Source organism: Leptosomus discolor, unplaced genomic scaffold, assembly GCF_034619465.1.
Source record: "Leptosomus discolor isolate bLepDis1 unplaced genomic scaffold, bLepDis1.hap2 HAP2_SCAFFOLD_124, whole genome shotgun sequence".
NCBI classification, from domain to species: domain Eukaryota; kingdom Metazoa; phylum Chordata; class Aves; order Leptosomiformes; family Leptosomidae; genus Leptosomus; species Leptosomus discolor.
This window is the reverse complement of record NW_028237881.1, coordinates 90646-107743: the sequence shown is the minus strand read 5'-3', so window position 1 is coordinate 107743 and position 17098 is coordinate 90646. Positions and strand designations below refer to the sequence as shown.

Here is a 17098-nt window from a genome sequence, read left to right as displayed (position 1 = left end):
GCAAAGGTGACGCACAATAAAGACGGTGACGCTGCTCCGGGGCGGTGAGTTTGGGGGGGGGGGGGGCGGGGGTGACCCCCATCCTGTGGATCCAGGGATCTGCCACCCCCCCATATCCCACGGAGCCAGGCGCCCGGCCCCCCCCCATTCTGTCACCCAGGGATGTGCCCCCTCCCATATCCCGCGGATCCAGGGATCTGGCACACACACACACACCCCCCACACCCCTCCCCGTATCCCACAGATCCAGGCGTCCGGCCGCTTCCCTCCCTCCCCCCCACCGCTTCCCGGCCCGGACCCGGGGGGGGGGGGGGGGTGTCAGGCGTCCGGGCGCTTCCATACATGGGCACCGAGGGGCCCGCGCGGGGCGACGTCACGGGGGGGGGGGGGGGCTGGGGGGGGGGGGCCACACCCAGTCCCAGCCATGGACGACCTGGGTAAGCGCCGCGCTCGTCCCTCCGGCCGGCCGGAGCCCCCCCTCGGGGGTTGGGTGCTGGAGTGGGGGGGGGGACACGACGGACACACGACTCGTGGGTCCCCTAGAGGGCTTGGGTGTCGGGATGGGGGACACACACATGGGGGTCCCCCCCCCCAGACCCCTGGGTCCCCTAGAGGACGTGGGTGCCGGGATGGGGGGGGCGGGACACGACACATGGGTGTCCCCTAGAGGGCATGGGTGCTGGGATGGATGGGTGGGGGACACATGGGTCCCCCCTGGAGGGGGGGGAGGGTGCTGGGTGAGGGCGTGGGTGCTGGGATGCCTGGGTGTCCCAATGCCTGGGTGTCCCCCCCCGGACTCCTGGGTCCCCTGGAGGGCTTGGGTGCTGGGATGGGTGGGTGGGGGACACATGAGTCCCCTAGAGGACATAGGTGCTGGGATGGATGGGTGTCAGACGCCTGGGTCCCCTAAAAGGCGTGGGTGTCCCCCCCAGACCCCTGGGTCCCCTAGAGGACATGGGTGCTGGGATGGATGGGTGGGGGACACATGGGTCCCCCCCGGACATCTGGGTCCCCCCACCCTCCCCAGACGCCCTATTGGCCGACCTGGAGACGACGACGTCACACCTCGCCCGCCGGCCGGTGCTGCTGACAGACCCCCCAGGGGAGGGACACCCCACCCACCCACCCTCTGCCCCTGGCGGGGACCCCTCCCGGCCACCCCCACCCCCCTACGGCCCAGTGAGCTGGGGGACCTTGGGGACAGAAGGGGTCCTGGGGACAGTGGGCGATGCTGGGGGGTTTTGGGGACACGGGGGGCTTTGGGGACATTGGGCACCGCTGGAGGTCTTGGGGATGTGGGGGGCTTTGGGGACATTGGGCGGTGCTGGGGGCCTTGGGGACACGAGGGGCTTTGGGGACATTGGGTGATGCTGGGGGCCTCGAGGACATGGGGGGCTTTGGGGACATTGGGCAGTGCTGGGTGTCTTGGGGACATGGGGGGCTTTGGGGACATTGGGCGGTGCTGGGGGCCTTGGGGACATGGGGGTCTTTGGAGGACTTGGGGACATGGTGGACCCTGGGATCTTTGGGGACGTGAGGGGTCTTGGGGACGCAGGGGGTGGGGGTGGAGATGGGGGACGGTGGGGTTGGGGACCCTTGGCATGGGGACATCAGGGATGAGAACAGGGACTCGGGGAGGGGGGGGGCACGTAAACCTCGAGGACCCTGAGGGTGGGGACATTGGGAGTGACGACGTCCCGGGCCCCCATTAACCCCCAACGTGCCGGTCCCCAGGCGCCAGGGGGCGACACCGAGCAGCTCTACAGGTACAAGGACCATGGGGACCTGGAGGGGATGTTGGGGACATGGAGGGGGGACACGGACATGGAGGGGGACATTGGGGACATGGGGGGCGGATAGGAGAGGAGACATTGGGGACATGGGGAGGGAGGGGGGCTTAAGAAGGCTGGGGCTTGCAGAGAGGACCTTGGGGACATGGAGGGGACATGCCACCCCCTCTCCGGTGTCCCCATCCCCACCCCCCAGCACGGTGCAGAAGGCCCGGCCCCCCCGGCCCCCCCCAGCCCCCCCTGGCCTGGGGGAGCTCGACCGGCTCCTCCGTGACCTCAACGCCACCCACAGCTCCATTGCAGGTACACCCCCCCCCCCCGCCACCCCCAAATCCACCCAGGGACCCCCCCAATCACCTTCGGCTGCTGCAAACTGCCCCCCCACCGAGGCACACCCGCCCCCCAAAAAAAGATACCTGGGCACCCCCAAAGCACACACCCACCCCCAACACAATCACCCTGGGGACCCCCAAAATAATTCTGGGGACCTCTGAAATCACCCTGGGAATCTCCAAAACCTTCCTGGGGACCCCAAAACTGGCTGACACCCCCCACAGATGAGATCCTGGCCCAGTTCCCCCCCCTGAAGAGCCCCGACGGGGTGAAGAGGAAGGAGGCAGAGGATGAGGCCGAAGTCTCTGTGCCCCCCCCGTGGTGAGTCTGTGTGTCCTGGAGGGGGGGGGGGAAGAAGCAGTGCCCCAAAATGTGGTTACCCCCGCCTCCACCATCAGCACCACCCCGAAATGGGGATAATCCCCATCAGCTGCACCCCAAAATGGGGTCATCCCCAATGACCCACCCCATCAGCACCAACCCACTTGGAGACCCCCCCCAACCCTCTCTCTGCCCCCCCCCCCCCCCAAAAAAAAAGCAGCTCTGGGACCCCCTCGGTGCTCCCCACCTCGGCCACCTCGGCCACCCAGGAGCTGGACAAGCTGATGGCTTCGCTCTCCGACTTCCACCTCCACCGCACGGTGAGTCCAGGGGGTTTTGAGGGGTGTGTGTGTCCCCATTTTACCCTACACCACCATAATTCTCTTTTTCCCACCCCCGCCCTCCAGCCCCCCCCGAAAAAGGCGGTTCCCGAAGCGGGGAACCTCGACTCGATGCTGGTGCTGCTGCAGTCGGACCTGAGCCGCCAGGGGGTTCCCACGGGGGCGAAGGGGGTTTGTGGGTCCTGCCAGAAGCCCATCGCCGGGAAGGTGGGTTTTGGGGTGCCCCTGGGGGAGGGGGGGGAGGGGAGAGGGGCAGCTGTGGGGGGGGGAAGGCAGGAGGGGTGGGGGGTGTTGGTGTTACACCCCAAACTGGAGGTTTCCTTGTGGACGTCATAAAATGAGGCTGCATGTGGCTGTGCCCCAAAATGGGGGTCCTCTGGTGTACCCCAGAATGAGGGAGTGTCTTCTGGGGTGTTATCGATTGGGATCATGCACCCCTTTTTCCTTCCCCCCCACACACACAGGTGGTGAGGGCTTTGGGGTGCGCCTGGCACCCCGAGCATTTCGTCTGTGCCCGCTGCGGGGGGGAGCTGGGGGGCGGCAGCTTCTTTGAGAAGGATGGGGTGCCCTACTGCCCCCGCGACTACGGGCGCCTCTTCTCCCCCCGCTGCGCCCGCTGCGCCCAGCCCATCCTTGACGTGGGTCAGGGGGACCTAGGGGCATTCGGGGGGGGCTCTAGGTGCAGTGGGACGCCCCTGGGGTGCAATGGGGGTGGTGGGACCCTATGGGGAGCTCTGGGAGTGGTGGGACACCCTGGGGTGCAATGCGGGTGGTGGGACACCAGTGGGGTCCAGTGGGGGTGGTGGGACCCCGTGGGGAGCTCTGGGAGTGGTGGAACCCCCTGAGGTGCAATGGGGGATCGTGGGACCCCATCGGGGTGCAATGGGGGTGATGGGACCCCATGGGGAGCTCTGGGAGCGGTGGGACACGCTGGGGTCCAATGGGAACCTTAGGGGGGGGGGGGGGGGGGGCTGGGAGTGGTGGGACCCCATGGGGAGCTCTGGGAGCAATGGGACACCCTGGGGTGCAATGGGACCCTCGGGGGGGGGGGGGGGGGGGGGGGGGCTGGGGGTGGTGGGACCCCATGGGGAGCTCTGGGAGCGGTGGGACCCAGGGGGACCCTGGGAGCGGTGGGAGCTTCTTGGGGGGGGAGATCATGGGGCCTTCTGGGGTGCAGTGAGGGTGGTGGGACCCTCTGAGGGCAGTGGGACGTCCTGCAGGGCCATGGGACGTTCTGGGGGCGGTCCTTCTGGGGTGTCCTGGGAGTGGTAGGACCTCCTGGGGTGCGGTGGGACCCCAGCAGCAGTGTCCCCATCCCCCCCCCCCCGCCACCTCCTGCAGAAAATGGTGACAGCGCTGGACAAGAACTGGCACCCGGAGCACTTCTGCTGTGTCAAGTGCGGGCAGCCCTTCGGCGAGGAGGGTGGGTCACCCCCTGGGTCCCCCCACCCCGTGGCCCGTCGTGGCCCCCCCCCGTGGCCTGATCCTGTGCTCACACGTCCTACGTGTCCCCATGTCTCTCCATCCCCACGCTGGTCCCACCACCATCCCCACGTTCCCTCAGATTTCTCCTCCTCCATCCCGGCCTCACCACCGTGGTCGTGTTCCGCCCACCCCGTGTCCCCACGTCTCACCGTCCTCCCACATCTGTGTCTCCCTGTCCCCGCGGTGTCCCCCAGGCTTCCTGGAGAAGGATGGCCACCAGTACTGCCGCCAGGACTTTGCCGAGCTCTTCTCCAGCCGGTGCCGGGGCTGCGGGCGGCCCATCCTGGAGGGCTACATCGCCGCCCTGGAGGGGCTCTGGCACCCCGAGTGCTTCGTCTGTCGGGTGAGACACCCGCCACCCCCAGGTCCCCACCTCCCCTGGTCCCTGGTGTCCCCACGTCCCCGTGGCCCACCTCCAGGAGCACTTCGCCCCCATGTCCCCACCTCCCCTGGTCCCTTCATGTCCCCATGTCCCACCTCCAGGAGCACTTTACACCGCACATCCCCACCTCCCTGATGTCCCTGTGTCCCATCTCCAGGAGCACTTCACACCCCACGTCCCCACCTCCCCTGGTCCCTGACACCCCCATGCCCTGTGTCCCTGCCCCCAGGAGTGCTTCGCACCCTTCGTGGGGGGCAGCTTCTTCGAGGACGGTGGCCACCCCTACTGTGAGCGCCACTTCCACGCCCGGCGGGGCTCGCTGTGCCGGGGCTGCGGGGAACCCATCGCTGGCCGGTGCGTCACCGCCATGGCCCAGCGCTTCCACCCTGAGCACTTCGTCTGCGCCTTCTGCCTCCAGCCGCTCTCCAAGGGCACCTTCCAGGAGCAGGAGGGCAAGCCCTACTGCCAGCCCTGCTTCCTCCGCCTCTTTGGGTGAAGCCACCACCGCCCGCGCCCCAGCCCCATTGACGGTGCCCCGTATAGGTCCAACGGACACCCCATGACCACCCACAAGAACATTCCGTGGGTTGCCCCGTTGGATGGGTGTCCACCATCGAAGTGGTCTTCAAGGTGCCCCATGGTGCTTGCGGCGGGGGCCTCCTGTGTGGGGATCTGGCACCTTTGAGGTGCCCACGGTGCGGGGTGCCCCGTAGAGGTCCAACGGACACCCCATGACCACCACAAGAACATTCCATGGGTGCCCCACTGGATAGGGGTCCACCATCAAAGTGGTCTTCAAGGTGCCCCGTGGCGCTTGAAGGGGGGGCCTCATATGTGGGGATCTGGCACCCTTGAGGTGCCCCCACGGTGTGGGGTGCCCCGTAGAGGTCCACTGGACACCCTGCAACCACCACAGGAACGTTCCGGGGCGGCCCCGTTGGACGAGGGTGCTCCGTGGAGGTGGTCATGGAGGTGCCCCCATGGTACCTGGGAGTCTCATGTAAGGGTCCACCACCCCTGAGCTGCCCCATGGTGTGGGATGCCTCAAAAATACCCCATGGGGGGGGGGGGGGTCCCGTGGGCGCTCCAGGGTGCAGGGTGACCCCTGGATCTGGCCATGGGCTTGCCCCGTGCTGTGGGGGGACCACGGATCTGGCCCAGAACTTGCCTCACGGCATGGGGTGGTCTCTGTGCATGGTGCAGGACTGGATGCACTGGGGGGGCATTGGTGGTCCCGGTGAGGGGGCGCTGGGGGGCACTGGGGGCCTCCGTGGGTCACATTTGCTCTTTGCTTGCACACACCAAAGCCTTCATACTTGGGGGAGGGGGGGTGCGATGCAGGGGAGTCAGGGGATCTGTGGGGCAGGTTGGGGGGTCTCTGGGTCTGTGGGGGGTCCCTGGAGAAGGTTGGGGGGGGTCAGTTGGAGGGTCTCTGAGGCTGTTTGTGGGTCTGAGGGTTCTCTGGGGAAGGTTGGGAGGGTCTATGGGACCAGTTGAGAGGCGACTGTGGGTCTATGGGGCAGGCTTTGGGTCTGGAGGGATCTATGGGGCAGGTTAGGGGAGGGGGGGGAAGTAGGAGGTTTCTGGGGCAAGTCAGGGGGCAGCTGTGGGTCCAGTGAGGCGGTTTGGGGAGCACTTGGGAGGATCCATGGGGCAGGTGGGGGAGGATCTGTGGGGCGGGGGGACGCAGCACCAGGCGCACGCGGCTGAACATGGACAATAAACACCTGCAGCACAACGACAACGTGTGGGGTGACCCCCAACGCCCTCGGGGTCCCAGTGCTCATTTTGGGGCCATTTCGTGCTTTTGATGCCGTTTCATCCATTTTGGTGTGAATTTCGCCCATTTTCCGCACTCATTTTTCCCCCTTTTTTGGGAGCAGTTTCACCAGCTTTGGGCCAGTTTCACCCGTTTGGGGCCGTTTTCACTTACTTTGGTGTCAGTTCCCCCAGTTTGGGGTTGATTTCTCCCCTTTTGGGTCAATTTCTCCTAGTTTTGGGGCGATTTCACCAAATACAGGCTATTTCGCCCCCACTCTGGAGGTTTTTTCACCAAATAGTCTAGTTTGCCTGCTCCAGGGCCAATTTGGGCCCGTTTCATTTGGGTTGGGGTCTGTTTCCTTTCCTTTTTGGGCCAATTTCATGCCATTTCTGCCAATTCCACCCTCTTTGGGGTCCATTTTCCCCCCCTTTTTGGGTCAATTTCACCCTGTTTCTCCCGATTTCCCCCCACTTTTTGGGGTCAATCACACATGTGACACCTCCCCCACCTCGCACGTCTACCCCAGCATCCGGGAACCCGGTACTCGAGCCCCACACGTGTGGGTTTGGCGCTGACCACCCCGACTACAAACAACCCCCAACCGCTTCCTGCCACCCATGGGTACTGCACTGGGGGGGCTGCGGGGTCACTGCCGGTGGGGGGGGCTGGGTTTGGTGTTAACCCTGTTTTTGGGGTCCAGCTGGCTGAGGGTAACCCCCGTTTTAGGTTGTGCTTCATTGGAGGTTAACCTCAATTTTGGGGGTGCAGGTGATGGGGGTCAACCCCACGTTGGGGTGCACCTGATTGGGATTAACGCCATTTTGGGGTGCAGCTGATGGGTGTCAGCCCCATTTCGGGGTGCAGCTGGCTGGGGTTAACCCCATTTTGAGGTGCAGCTGGATGGGGTTAACCCCCGCTTTGGGGTGCACCTGATTTGGGTTAACACCACTTTGGGGTGCAGCTGTCTGGGGATAAAATTTTGGGGCACAGCTTATGAGGGTCAGCCCCGTTTCAGGGAGCAGCTGAGCTGGGGCAATCCCCATTTCGGCTTGCAGCATGCAGCAAGCACCCCTCCCCCCCCCCCGCTTCCCCCAGCCCCCCCCAAACCTGCACACCGCCCCCCCTCCTCCCCACAGCCCCACCCCTCCCACTGCTCTCACTTCTCCTTCCCGGCACCCCGGGGGCGGCCGCCATGCACCCATGGGTGCTGCTCGTGGGGCTCTGCGCAGGTGGGGGGGCGGGGGGGGGGACACCTGAGTCCCCTGGGGGTTGAGGTGGGGGGGTCCCCGGATGCCTGAGTCCCCTGGGGGTTGGGGTGGGGGTCCCTGGGTGCCTCAGTCCTGTGGGGGTCCTCGGATGCCTGAGCCCCCTGCGGGTTGGGGAGGGCGGGATAACTGGGAGTCCCCACTTGCCAGGGTCCCCTGAGATTTGGGGAGGGGCAGGGGGAGGAATGGGGGTCCCCGGATGCCTCTTCCCCCCCCCCCCCCCCCCCAGGGCTGCCCTCGACTCTCAGCTCTGGACTGGACGAGGCGACCGCGATGGTTTTTTGGGGTGCGGGGGGCTCCTTTGGGCACACCGTGGTCCAGGTCGATGGCGGGTAGGTGCCCCCCCTCACCGTGCCCATCATCACCCTGGGGTGACCCCCTCCCTCCTCCCCCCCTCCCCCATGGGACACTTCCCTCACCCTACCCCCCTCCTAGGGTGCTGGTGGGTGCCCCCCTGGAGCCGGGAGGTGCCGGTGAGATGGGACGGGTCTATCGGTGCTGGTTTGGGAGCGGGAGCTGCAACGATGTCCCCATCACCGGTAAGATGCTGGGGGGTCCCCTGTCCCCCCCGCCCTGGAATGGAGAAGGGGGGGGAGACCGGATGCCTGGGTCCCACATCACGCCTTTCTCCCCCCACCCCGTCCCCCCAAAAAGCCCCCCCAGAGGTGACCTCCATATCTCTGGGCCTGTCCCTGGCGGTCCACGGATCCCAGTTCCTGGTGGGTCCTGTCTCCGTCGCGGCAGTCGATGGCGGGGCAGGGGAGTTGGGGGGGGTCTCTGGGGAGGTGGGTCCGTCACCCACAGCGAGGGGGCCCAGTGGGGTCTCCTGGGCTCTCTTGGGGGCTACTGGGGTTTCTTGGGCGCTACTAGGGGCTATTGGGGTCTTTGGGGGGGTCTTCTGGGGTCTGCTGGGGTCTTTTGGGGTCTACTATGGTCTGTAGGGGTCTACTGGGGGCTTTTGGGGTCTACCAGTGTCTCCTGGGGGCTATTGGGGTCTTTAGGGTCTACTAGGGTCTGCTGGGGTCTGCTGGGGTCTACTACAGTCTGCTGGGGTCTATAGGGGGGCTTTTGGGGTCTACTAGGGTCTCCTGGGGGCTATTGGGGTCTTTGGGGTCTACTAGGGTCTGCTGGGGTCTGCTGGGGTCTACTATGGTCTGCTGGGGTCTACGGGGGGACTTTTGGGGTCTACCAGGGTCTCCTGGGGGCTATTGGGGTCTTTGGGGGTCTACTAGGGTCTGCCAGGGTCTCCTGGGGTTCTGTTGGGGTCTACTAGGGTCTGTTGGAGTCTTTTGGGGTCTGATGGGATCTACTGGGGTCTATTGAGATGTACTGGGGTCTGCCAGGGTCTACTGGGGTTCTGTTGGGGTCTCTTGAGGTCTGTTGTGGTCTCTCAAGGTCTACTAGGACCTGTTGGGGAATATTGGGGTCTACCAGGGCCTTGGGAAGTTGAGGGAATATGGCATCACTCTGTCTGGGGCCACAGGCTTGCGGCCCCACGGCGCAGAGGTCCTGTGGGGTGAACTTGGAGCTGCGGGGGCTCTGCTTCCTCCTGCCTGCAGGGAACACCCTGCCCACCGCCCTGCCAGGTATGGCGGGGGGAGGGGGGGGGGCCGACACCAGGGTGAAGGGCCCTATGGGGTGAGGAAAGTCTGACCCTGGGGTGGATGGGGTTGAGAAGACCAGACACAAGGGTAGGTGGGTCCTACGCGTTGGTGAAGGCCCCGTAGGGTCAAGCCGTGCATCCTTCCTTCCACCACCTCCCGTTTCTCCCCACCACACCCCCCCCCCCAGTTTGCCCCATGAGGGCCTCCGACATCGTCTTCCTCATGGACGGTTCAGGCAGCATCAGGAGCCCTGACTTCGAGAGCATGAAGACCTTCATTGTCCAGGTCATGGGACAGTTTGAGGGCACCGACACTCGTGTAGGTGCCACCCCCCATAAGGGCTGGGTCCTGGGCACCCATGGGTGGCCTGATCCTGCCCCATCACATGTCCTCCTCTCCACCCCCTCGCCCAGTTTGCTCTCATGCAGTTCTCCAGTATGTCCACCGTCCATTTTGACTTTGCCACCTTTGCCCGGTTGTCCCTGGGGGAGCGGGTGAAGGAGGTCCAGCGCGTTGCTCAGAGCAGAGGGACCACCCACACAGCCAGTGCTATCCAGTCCGTGGTGTAAGTCCCACCCCGAAACCCATCCTGACCCCTCTCCCCACCTCAGGGCCACCCCATCATCCCAAGATGAGCCATCTCTTCCCTCAGGAGGCAACTCTTCACCCCGGGGAAGGGAGCCCGGGAAGGTGCCCAGAGGATCCTCATTGTGGTGACGGATGGGCAGAAGTATGGGGACAAGCTGGACTATGACATGGTCATCCCCGAAGCGGAGCATGCAGGGATCATCCGCTATGCCATTGGGGTGAGCGAGCGCTGTCCTACCATCTCCATCCATCCATCCATCCATCCATCCCTCTGTTCACCCCCAACATCTCCAGCCATCCCAAACATCTCCGTCCATCCATCCACTGACCCATCCATCTCCATCCATCTCCATCCATTCCATTCATGTCTGTCCATCGCTCCCTCTCCAAACACCTGTCCATCCACCCTTCCTCCCCTCCCCAAACCTCTCTGTCCCTCCGTCCCACCCTCCTTCTCCGACCCCAGGTGGGCAGCGCCTTCACGGAGCCATCTGCCCTAGCGGAGCTCCACACCATCGCCTCCGAGCCCAGCAAGGACCACGTCTTCCGCGTGAACAACTTTGACGCCCTGCAGGGCATCCAGAACCAGCTGCAGGAGAAGATCTTTGCCATCGAGGGTACCGGGGGGATCCGAGGGCAGCCGAGGGGGGTGGCTGGTGCCCCCCCGCTCACCCCTGCCTCCCCCCAGGCACCCAGTCCGCCCAGAGCAGCTCCTTCCAGCTGGAGATGGCCCAGGAGGGCTTCAGCGCCCTGCTCACCCCCGTAAGTGTCCCCGGGCCACCCAAGACCGTCCCCATGCCCATGGGGTGTCCCTGGGGCAGGACTGACTCCTCTCCCCCCCGCCCCACTGTCCCCCTCCCCGTCTTTACCGGTGCAGGAGGGGCCCGTACTGGGAGCGGTGGGTGCCTACGACTGGTCCGGAGGGGCCTTTGTCTACGGCGGGAGCGGGGAGACCACCTTCATCAACGTGTCCCGCGTCACCGGGGACATGAGTGACGCCTACTTGGGTAAGGGCTGCCTGGGCCGGGGACGGACGGGTCCTGGCTGGAGTCCCCGGGATGGTGGTAACCCCCACGAGGGTTCTGGGGGTGTCAGTGTCCTCTGGAGGATCCCGGGGACACGTCAACAGCCTCACGGGGGTCGTGGGGAGAAGACCATGTCCCTCTCAGGATCCTGGGGACACCAGCATCCTCAAGGGTCTTGGGGATATGTCAGCGTCCTCGTGAGGGTCCCACGTGGGGCTGGGGACGCTGGGTTCCCGTGAGGTTCCTGGGGACATCAGGGCCTGGCGAGGGTCCCCGTGGGGGTGCTGGGGACATCAGTGTCCTCACGGGTGCCTTGGGGATGTCAGGTCCTTGCAAACGTCCCCATGAGAGTCCTGGGGACGTCAATGTCTTCTCAATGTTCCTGGGGACATCAGTGTCCCCGTGAGGGTCTGGGGGCTGTTGGTGTCCCCACGAGGTGCAGAGGACATTGGCATCTCCACAAGGATCCTGGGGACACTGGTGCCCCCGTGAGGATCCTGGGGATGCTGGTGCCCCCATGAAGGTCCTGGGGACGCCAGCATCTCCCCCAGGGTCCCGGGGCCGCTGGCACCCCCGGGAGGGTCCCCTGCTGAGCCCCGCTGTGCCCAGGCTACGCGGCCGAGTCCCTGTCCCTGGGGGGCCGGCGAGTGCTGGCGCTGGGGGCCCCCCGCTACCGCCACGTCGGCCGCCTCCTCCTCTTCCACCTCCGCAGCCTCCCGGCTGCCTGGGAGCTCCTGGCCGAGGCCACGGGGCCGCAGGTGAGGGCGGGGGCGCGGGGAGAGGCCGGGGCTGGGGGTTTGGGGGGGACGCGCGACCCCCCGCCAGCCCCGCGGCCGTCTCTCCCCGCAGGTGGGCTCCTACTTCGGGGCGTCCCTGTGCGCCCTGGACCCTGACGGGGACGGCTCGGCCGAGGCGGTGCTGGTGGGGGCCCCCATGTTCTACGGGGCCGGCGGCGGGGGCCGCGTGGCCGTCTGTGCCCTGAGGCCGAAGGTAGGGGACCCCCGCCCCCCCCCCCCCCCCCCCCCCCCGCCCTGCCCTGCCCCGGGGCGGGCAGAGGGCGGCACCCAGCGCCTCGTCCCCCCCAGGCCGGGCAGCTGCGGTGCCAGCAGACGCTGCGGGGACAGCCCGGCCACCCCTTGGGGCGCTTCGGGGCCAGCCTGGCTCGCCTGGGGGATGTCAACGGGGACCGCTGGCCCGACGTGGCCGTGGGGGCCCCGCTGGAGGATGAGGAGCGGGGGGCCGTCTACGTCTTCCACGGGAAGCAGGGCGGCGTCGCCTCCCAGTACAGCCAGGTGAGACCCCGCCCCAGCCCTGGTCCTGGGGGTGGGGGCGTCCAGGGTCCTGGGGGGCAGCCGGGTGGTGGAGAGGTCCTGGGTGGTGGGACAGCCTGGGTGGTGGAGAGGTCCTGGGTGGTGGGACAGCCTGGGTGCTGAAGGTGTCTTGGGTGCTGGAGACATCTTGGGTGATGAAGACGTCTTGCGTTGCTGGCGATGCTCCGTGTGCCCAAGACATCCTGGAAGACGGAGATGCTCCATGTGCTGGGAGCCTCTTGGGTGCCAGAGATGTCCCACTCGCTCGGGTGCCTCTGTCCCCTGCGCAGCGCATCTCAGGTGCCCGGTTCTCCAGTGGGCCACGCTATTTTGGCCAGGCCATCAGCGGTGGCCAGGACCTGACGGGGGACAGGCTGCCGGACGTGGCCGTGGGTGCCCAGGGACAGGTCTTGCTGCTCAGGTGCGCCCGGGGGACTCGTCTGGGACCTTCCACGGCCTGGAGGATGTGGCGGCCACCACCAACGCCCCTCCGGTGCTTCCCGCCAGGTCCCAGCCGCTGCTCAAGGTCCAGGTGACGGTGGCTTTCCAGCCCCAGGAGATCCCCGCGGCCGCCTTTGACTGTCAGGAGGAGGAAGTGCTCAAGGGGGAAGTGGCCAAGGCCGAGGTCTGCTTCCTCAGCACCAAGAAAACCCCGGACAACTTTGGTGAGAACTACCAGAAGTCCTGCAGGTGCCCCCAGGAAGCCCCCGAAGTACCCCAAACTCCCTCCCCATCTTCCCAAGAACCCCACAAGTCCATCTGTCCTCCCAAAGCCCCTCCAGGTATCCTTAAGCCCCCTAGAAGTCCCTGTGGCCTCCTACGTGCGCTCCAGATGTCCTCAAGACCCACCAGAAGCCTGTCTGGCCTCCCAAAGCCCTTCCAGATGTCTCCCAAGCCCTCCAGGTGTCCATCTGGCCACCCAGGACCACTCCAGATGTCCTCAAGATCCCCAATCCCCCTCCACGTGTCCCCAAATCCCCCAGAAGTCCACGGGGCCTCCCAAACCGCCTCCCGATGGCCTCAAGACCCTCTGAAATCCATCCAGCTCTCCATCTCCCCCCCTTCCCACCATGCTGGAGGGCTGCTGGAGACCCCGGCCACCCGCCTTCCCCTCCCTTTCCCCGCAGGCACCCAACTTTACACCACCCTCCGGTACCAGGCGGCCCTGGACCCCCACCGGGCTACGAGCCGGGCCATCTTTGCCGACGGCACCGCCGTCCACAACGGGACCCTCCAGCTGAGCGTGGGACGGAGGTGCGAGACCTTCGCCATCGCCTTCGCGGTGGGTGTCGGGAAGGGCCCCGGGGGGGTGGTCTGGGGTGTCCCAGCCCACGGCAGCAGCCTGGGGGACGTGGTGGTCTCTCTGCGCCGGGCAGGGGTGCCCACGGGACACGCTGAACCCCCTGGTGCTGCACCTCACCTACGACGCCATGGGGGACCCCATCCCGGTGGCCGGGGGCCTGCGGCCGGCCTTGAGTGAGGACTCGAACAAGACGGCCATGGGCAAGGTGGGGGCTGGGGGGTCACCCCATGGGGGTGGTGGGGGAGCAGTGGTAGCCTGTGGGGTTGGGGGGGGTGGGGGGAAGGAGGGATGGGATGGGATGGGATGGGATGGGATGGGATGGGATGGGATGGGATGGGATGGGATGGGATGGGATGGGATGGGATGGCTGGAAGGAAGGAAGGAGAGATGGACGGAGAGGTGGAAGGAGAGGTGGGATGGAGGGAAGGAGAAGTGGGATGGAGGGAAGGACAAGAGGGAGGAAAGAGAGATGGATCCACGGGCAGAAGGGCGGTGGGATGGATGAACTGGAGTGAGGATGGGAGGGACCAAGGGAAGAAGGATGGATGCACGGAGAGAAGGGAGGAAGGACAGGAGGACAGAGGGAGAGGTGGGTAGAGGGGCGGGAGGAAGGAAGGCCCCAAGGACGGAGCCGTGGGAGGAGATCTGCGCGTGGGGAGGGTTGGAAGGATCGAGGCGAGCCAGGGCGGGTGGGCAGACAGACAGAGGTCTGGCTGAGGGGTGGGAGGGGGAAGGGGAGGAAGGGCGGACAGACAGCCGGCTGGGGACGGGCCGACGGAAGGACGGACGGACGGAGGAGGCGTCTCCTCAGCTGCCCTTCAAGAAGGACTGCGGCGCCGACGACATCTGCGTGGACGACCTCCAGATCTCCTTCAACTTCTCGGGGTAGGACCCCCCCATTCCCCGTGTCGGGGGACACCCGCCCAGACTGGGGTCTGGTCCGGCCCGCCCCCACCCGCCTCTGTCCCCTCCCCCCAGGCTGGAGACCGTCGTGGTGGGGGTGACTGACATGGTGGACATCACCGTCACCCTCCGCAACCGCGGGGAGAACTCGTACGGGGCCACCGTCCAGCTGCAGCACGCCGAGGCCCTCTCCTACCGCAAGGCCGTGGTGCTCCAGGTAACCCACCCCAATGATCCCCTCCCAACCCTTCAGAGACACCCCCAGAAGTCCCCAAGACCCTTCAGAAGTCCATTTGGCCTCCTAAAGGCCTTCCGGATGCTCTCAAGAACATCTACAATTTCATGTAAATGCCCAGCTCCCCTCCAGATGTCCCCAGGAACCCCCACAAGTCCGTATGGCCTCCTGATCCCTCTCCAGACGTGTTCGAGGCCCCCCAAAGTCCATGTGGCCCATCAACCATCTCCAGACATCCTTGAGGCATCCCAAACATCCATTTGTCCACCCAAAGCCCTTCTAGGTGTCCCTCAAGCCCTCCACAAGTCCATGTGGCCTCCTAAACTCTCCCAGACGGCCTCAAGACCCCCTAGAAGCCTTTATGGCCTCCTAAACACCCTCCAGATGGCCTCAAGACCACTCAGAATCCCATCTGGCCTCCAGCCCTCCTCCACACGTCCCCTGTGCCCCGCAGGGTGTCTTGCCCACCCCTGTCCCCACCCCTGACACCCCCCGGGGCGTTCTCAGTCCTCCAGGAGGTCCATGTCCCTCCACTGCAACTCGGAGCCAGCGGTGGGAGGGCAGCGCCGGACCCTCTGCCTCGTCAACCACCCCATCTTCCGCTCTGGCGGCGAGGTAGGGGTGTCCCCGGTGTCCCCACCCCCCCCCGGCCCGCTCAGGCACTGGGGGCCGCGGCCACGAGGTGGGTCAGGGGGTGACGCCCGGGCGTCCCGCTGCGCAGGTCGTCTTCACCGTCACCCTGGACGTGCCCCACGGCGCGGAGCTGGGGGGCGTGTTGGAGGTGGTGGCCAACGCCAGCAGGTGGGTGGCCGGGGCACGGGGGGTGCGGGATGGGGGGCGAGGGGCGCGGTGACCCGTGTGACGCCTCCTCCGCCGCAGCGACAACGGGGCGCCGGGCGGCCGGGAGCAGCGCGGCGAGATCCCGGTGCAGTACGGCGTCTTCCTCGTCCTCACCAGGTAGGGGGCGCCACCGCCCCGGGCCACCCGCTGCCCCTGCCCCCCGTCCCCACGTCCCCGACGTGCCACCAGCCCCTGTCCCTCACCCCCGATGTGCCACCGCCGTGTCCCCACGCCCCCAACGTGCCACCGGCCCCGTGTCCCTACCCTCCCACGGCCCCTCCATGTCTCCCCATCGCGCCCCACCACGTCCCCTCCTGTCCCCACCAGCGCTCCGGACTCCACCAAGTACCTCAACGTCTCGACCCACGCGGGGGCCCCCACCAGCGCCCCCGTCACCCACCACTACGAGGTGAGTGGGGGGGGGGGGCAGGGGGGCGATGCAGGCACCGCGGTCCCCGGTCCTTCGGGGGGGGGGGGGGGGTCTTGTCTCCACCGCCCCCCTCTCCACGGCAGGTGAAGATCTTGGGCCAGCGGGGCCTCCCCCTCAACGTCACCTTCCTGGTCCCCACCGCCCTGGGGGGGACCCCGCTGTGGGACGAGCTGGAGGTGACCCCCGACCAGGTAACAGCCCCCCCTGCCCCGCTGCCCCTCCAGAACGGGCGGTGCGCCCCCCAAGCGGGTGGGTGACCCCAGAGCGGGGGCAGTGCCCAGACGGGGGGGTCCCCCACAACCGGGGTCCCCCCCACCCACCCCAAAGGAGGAGCTGGTGCGGTGCCAAGAGGTGGCCGAGCAGCCAGGGGACCCCGACGCCCCCCGGCGCCTGCAGGAGCGCCCCCTGCTGGTGAGTGCCGCCCACCCGGGGGGGCTGGAGGGCGGGGGGTGCCCCCAGACTCCCCCCCTCACCCCCAAATCCTCCCCCAACCCCCCAGGACTGCACCGTGGCCGCCTGCCGGGAGCTGCAGTGCCGGGTCCCGGAGCTGGAGCCCCCCCAGGCCCTGGGGTTCCGCCTCGGGGGGAGCCTGGCCCTGGGCTGGGTGGCGCCGGTAAGGGGGCAGCCGTGGGGCAGCCGCGGGGCAGCCAAACCAGGCACCCGACGGCGATACCCTGTGCCCCGCGGCTGCCCCACATCTCCCCCCCTCCCCTCCTTGACCCCAGACCCAGCAGCACAAGCTGGTCATGCAGAGCTCGGCCGGGGTCCTCTACGATGTGGGGCGCTACCGGAACAGCGGGGGGCGGCCCCAGCTCCAGGTGGGGTCCGTGGGGAGCGGTGGGGTGGGGGTGCCACATGCCTGGGTCCATGGGGGGGCAGTGGGGTGGGGGTCCCGCATGCCTGGGTCCCTTGTCCAGCCCCACCGCCCCCCCGCCCCACAGGTACAGACGGAGGTGGAGCGCCTGGAGACCCCCAACCTGCTGCCCCTCATCCTGGGGAGCTCCATGGGGGGGCTCGTCCTGCTGGGGCTGGTGGTCCTGGTGCTCTACAAGGTGAGAGGGGGTGGGGCCTGGGGAGCCCCGCCCATATTGGGGGGGCGGGACCTCGTCTTCTCCCCCCCCGGGCTCATCCCCCCCCCCCCCCCCCCCAGGTGGGCTTCTTTCAAGCGTCGCTACAAGGAA

General features: G+C 67.0%; 3 protein-coding genes across 3 annotated transcripts in view; all 3 read left to right on the top strand.

The window, feature by feature from the left end:
• The first annotated feature begins 424 nt into the window (after nucleotides 1-424).
• Nucleotides 425-5696, top strand: TGFB1I1 (transforming growth factor beta 1 induced transcript 1). Its single transcript, XM_086481304.1, has 11 exons — nucleotides 425-437; nucleotides 1028-1179; nucleotides 1735-1766; nucleotides 1987-2093; nucleotides 2348-2444; nucleotides 2665-2791; nucleotides 2852-2992; nucleotides 3250-3423; nucleotides 4127-4208; nucleotides 4465-4613; nucleotides 4882-5696. The coding sequence occupies exons 1-11, from the start codon at nucleotides 425-427 to the stop codon at nucleotides 5146-5148; spliced, it is 1341 nt and encodes a 446-aa protein (XP_086337430.1). The 3' UTR covers nucleotides 5149-5696.
• Nucleotides 5619-17098, top strand: part of LOC147412511 (integrin alpha-M-like) — a 14858-nt gene continuing 3378 nt past the window's right edge. The window contains exons 1-27 of the mRNA XM_086481303.1: nucleotides 5619-5652; nucleotides 7909-8011; nucleotides 8115-8218; nucleotides 8334-8464; nucleotides 9163-9265; nucleotides 9471-9601; nucleotides 9697-9848; nucleotides 9936-10089; nucleotides 10338-10488; nucleotides 10560-10633; nucleotides 10749-10878; nucleotides 11506-11654; nucleotides 11746-11886; nucleotides 11982-12188; nucleotides 12497-12627; nucleotides 12714-12871; nucleotides 13334-13488; nucleotides 13583-13714; nucleotides 14237-14394; nucleotides 14488-14629; nucleotides 15155-15262; nucleotides 15369-15448; nucleotides 15527-15604; nucleotides 15815-15896; nucleotides 16001-16108; nucleotides 16245-16328; nucleotides 16417-16530. Coding sequence (XP_086337429.1) covers nucleotides 5619-5652; nucleotides 7909-8011; nucleotides 8115-8218; nucleotides 8334-8464; nucleotides 9163-9265; nucleotides 9471-9601; nucleotides 9697-9848; nucleotides 9936-10089; nucleotides 10338-10488; nucleotides 10560-10633; nucleotides 10749-10878; nucleotides 11506-11654; nucleotides 11746-11886; nucleotides 11982-12188; nucleotides 12497-12627; nucleotides 12714-12871; nucleotides 13334-13488; nucleotides 13583-13714; nucleotides 14237-14394; nucleotides 14488-14629; nucleotides 15155-15262; nucleotides 15369-15448; nucleotides 15527-15604; nucleotides 15815-15896; nucleotides 16001-16108; nucleotides 16245-16328; nucleotides 16417-16530 — 3294 coding nt within the window. The remainder of the gene's footprint in view (nucleotides 5653-7908; nucleotides 8012-8114; nucleotides 8219-8333; nucleotides 8465-9162; nucleotides 9266-9470; nucleotides 9602-9696; nucleotides 9849-9935; nucleotides 10090-10337; nucleotides 10489-10559; nucleotides 10634-10748; nucleotides 10879-11505; nucleotides 11655-11745; nucleotides 11887-11981; nucleotides 12189-12496; nucleotides 12628-12713; nucleotides 12872-13333; nucleotides 13489-13582; nucleotides 13715-14236; nucleotides 14395-14487; nucleotides 14630-15154; nucleotides 15263-15368; nucleotides 15449-15526; nucleotides 15605-15814; nucleotides 15897-16000; nucleotides 16109-16244; nucleotides 16329-16416; nucleotides 16531-17098) is intronic.
• Nucleotides 16664-17098, top strand: part of LOC147412512 (integrin alpha-X-like) — a 3277-nt gene continuing 2842 nt past the window's right edge. The window contains exons 1-2 of the mRNA XM_086481294.1: nucleotides 16664-16735; nucleotides 16859-16969. Of these exons, the coding sequence (XP_086337420.1) occupies nucleotides 16664-16735; nucleotides 16859-16969 (183 nt within the window). The remainder of the gene's footprint in view (nucleotides 16736-16858; nucleotides 16970-17098) is intronic.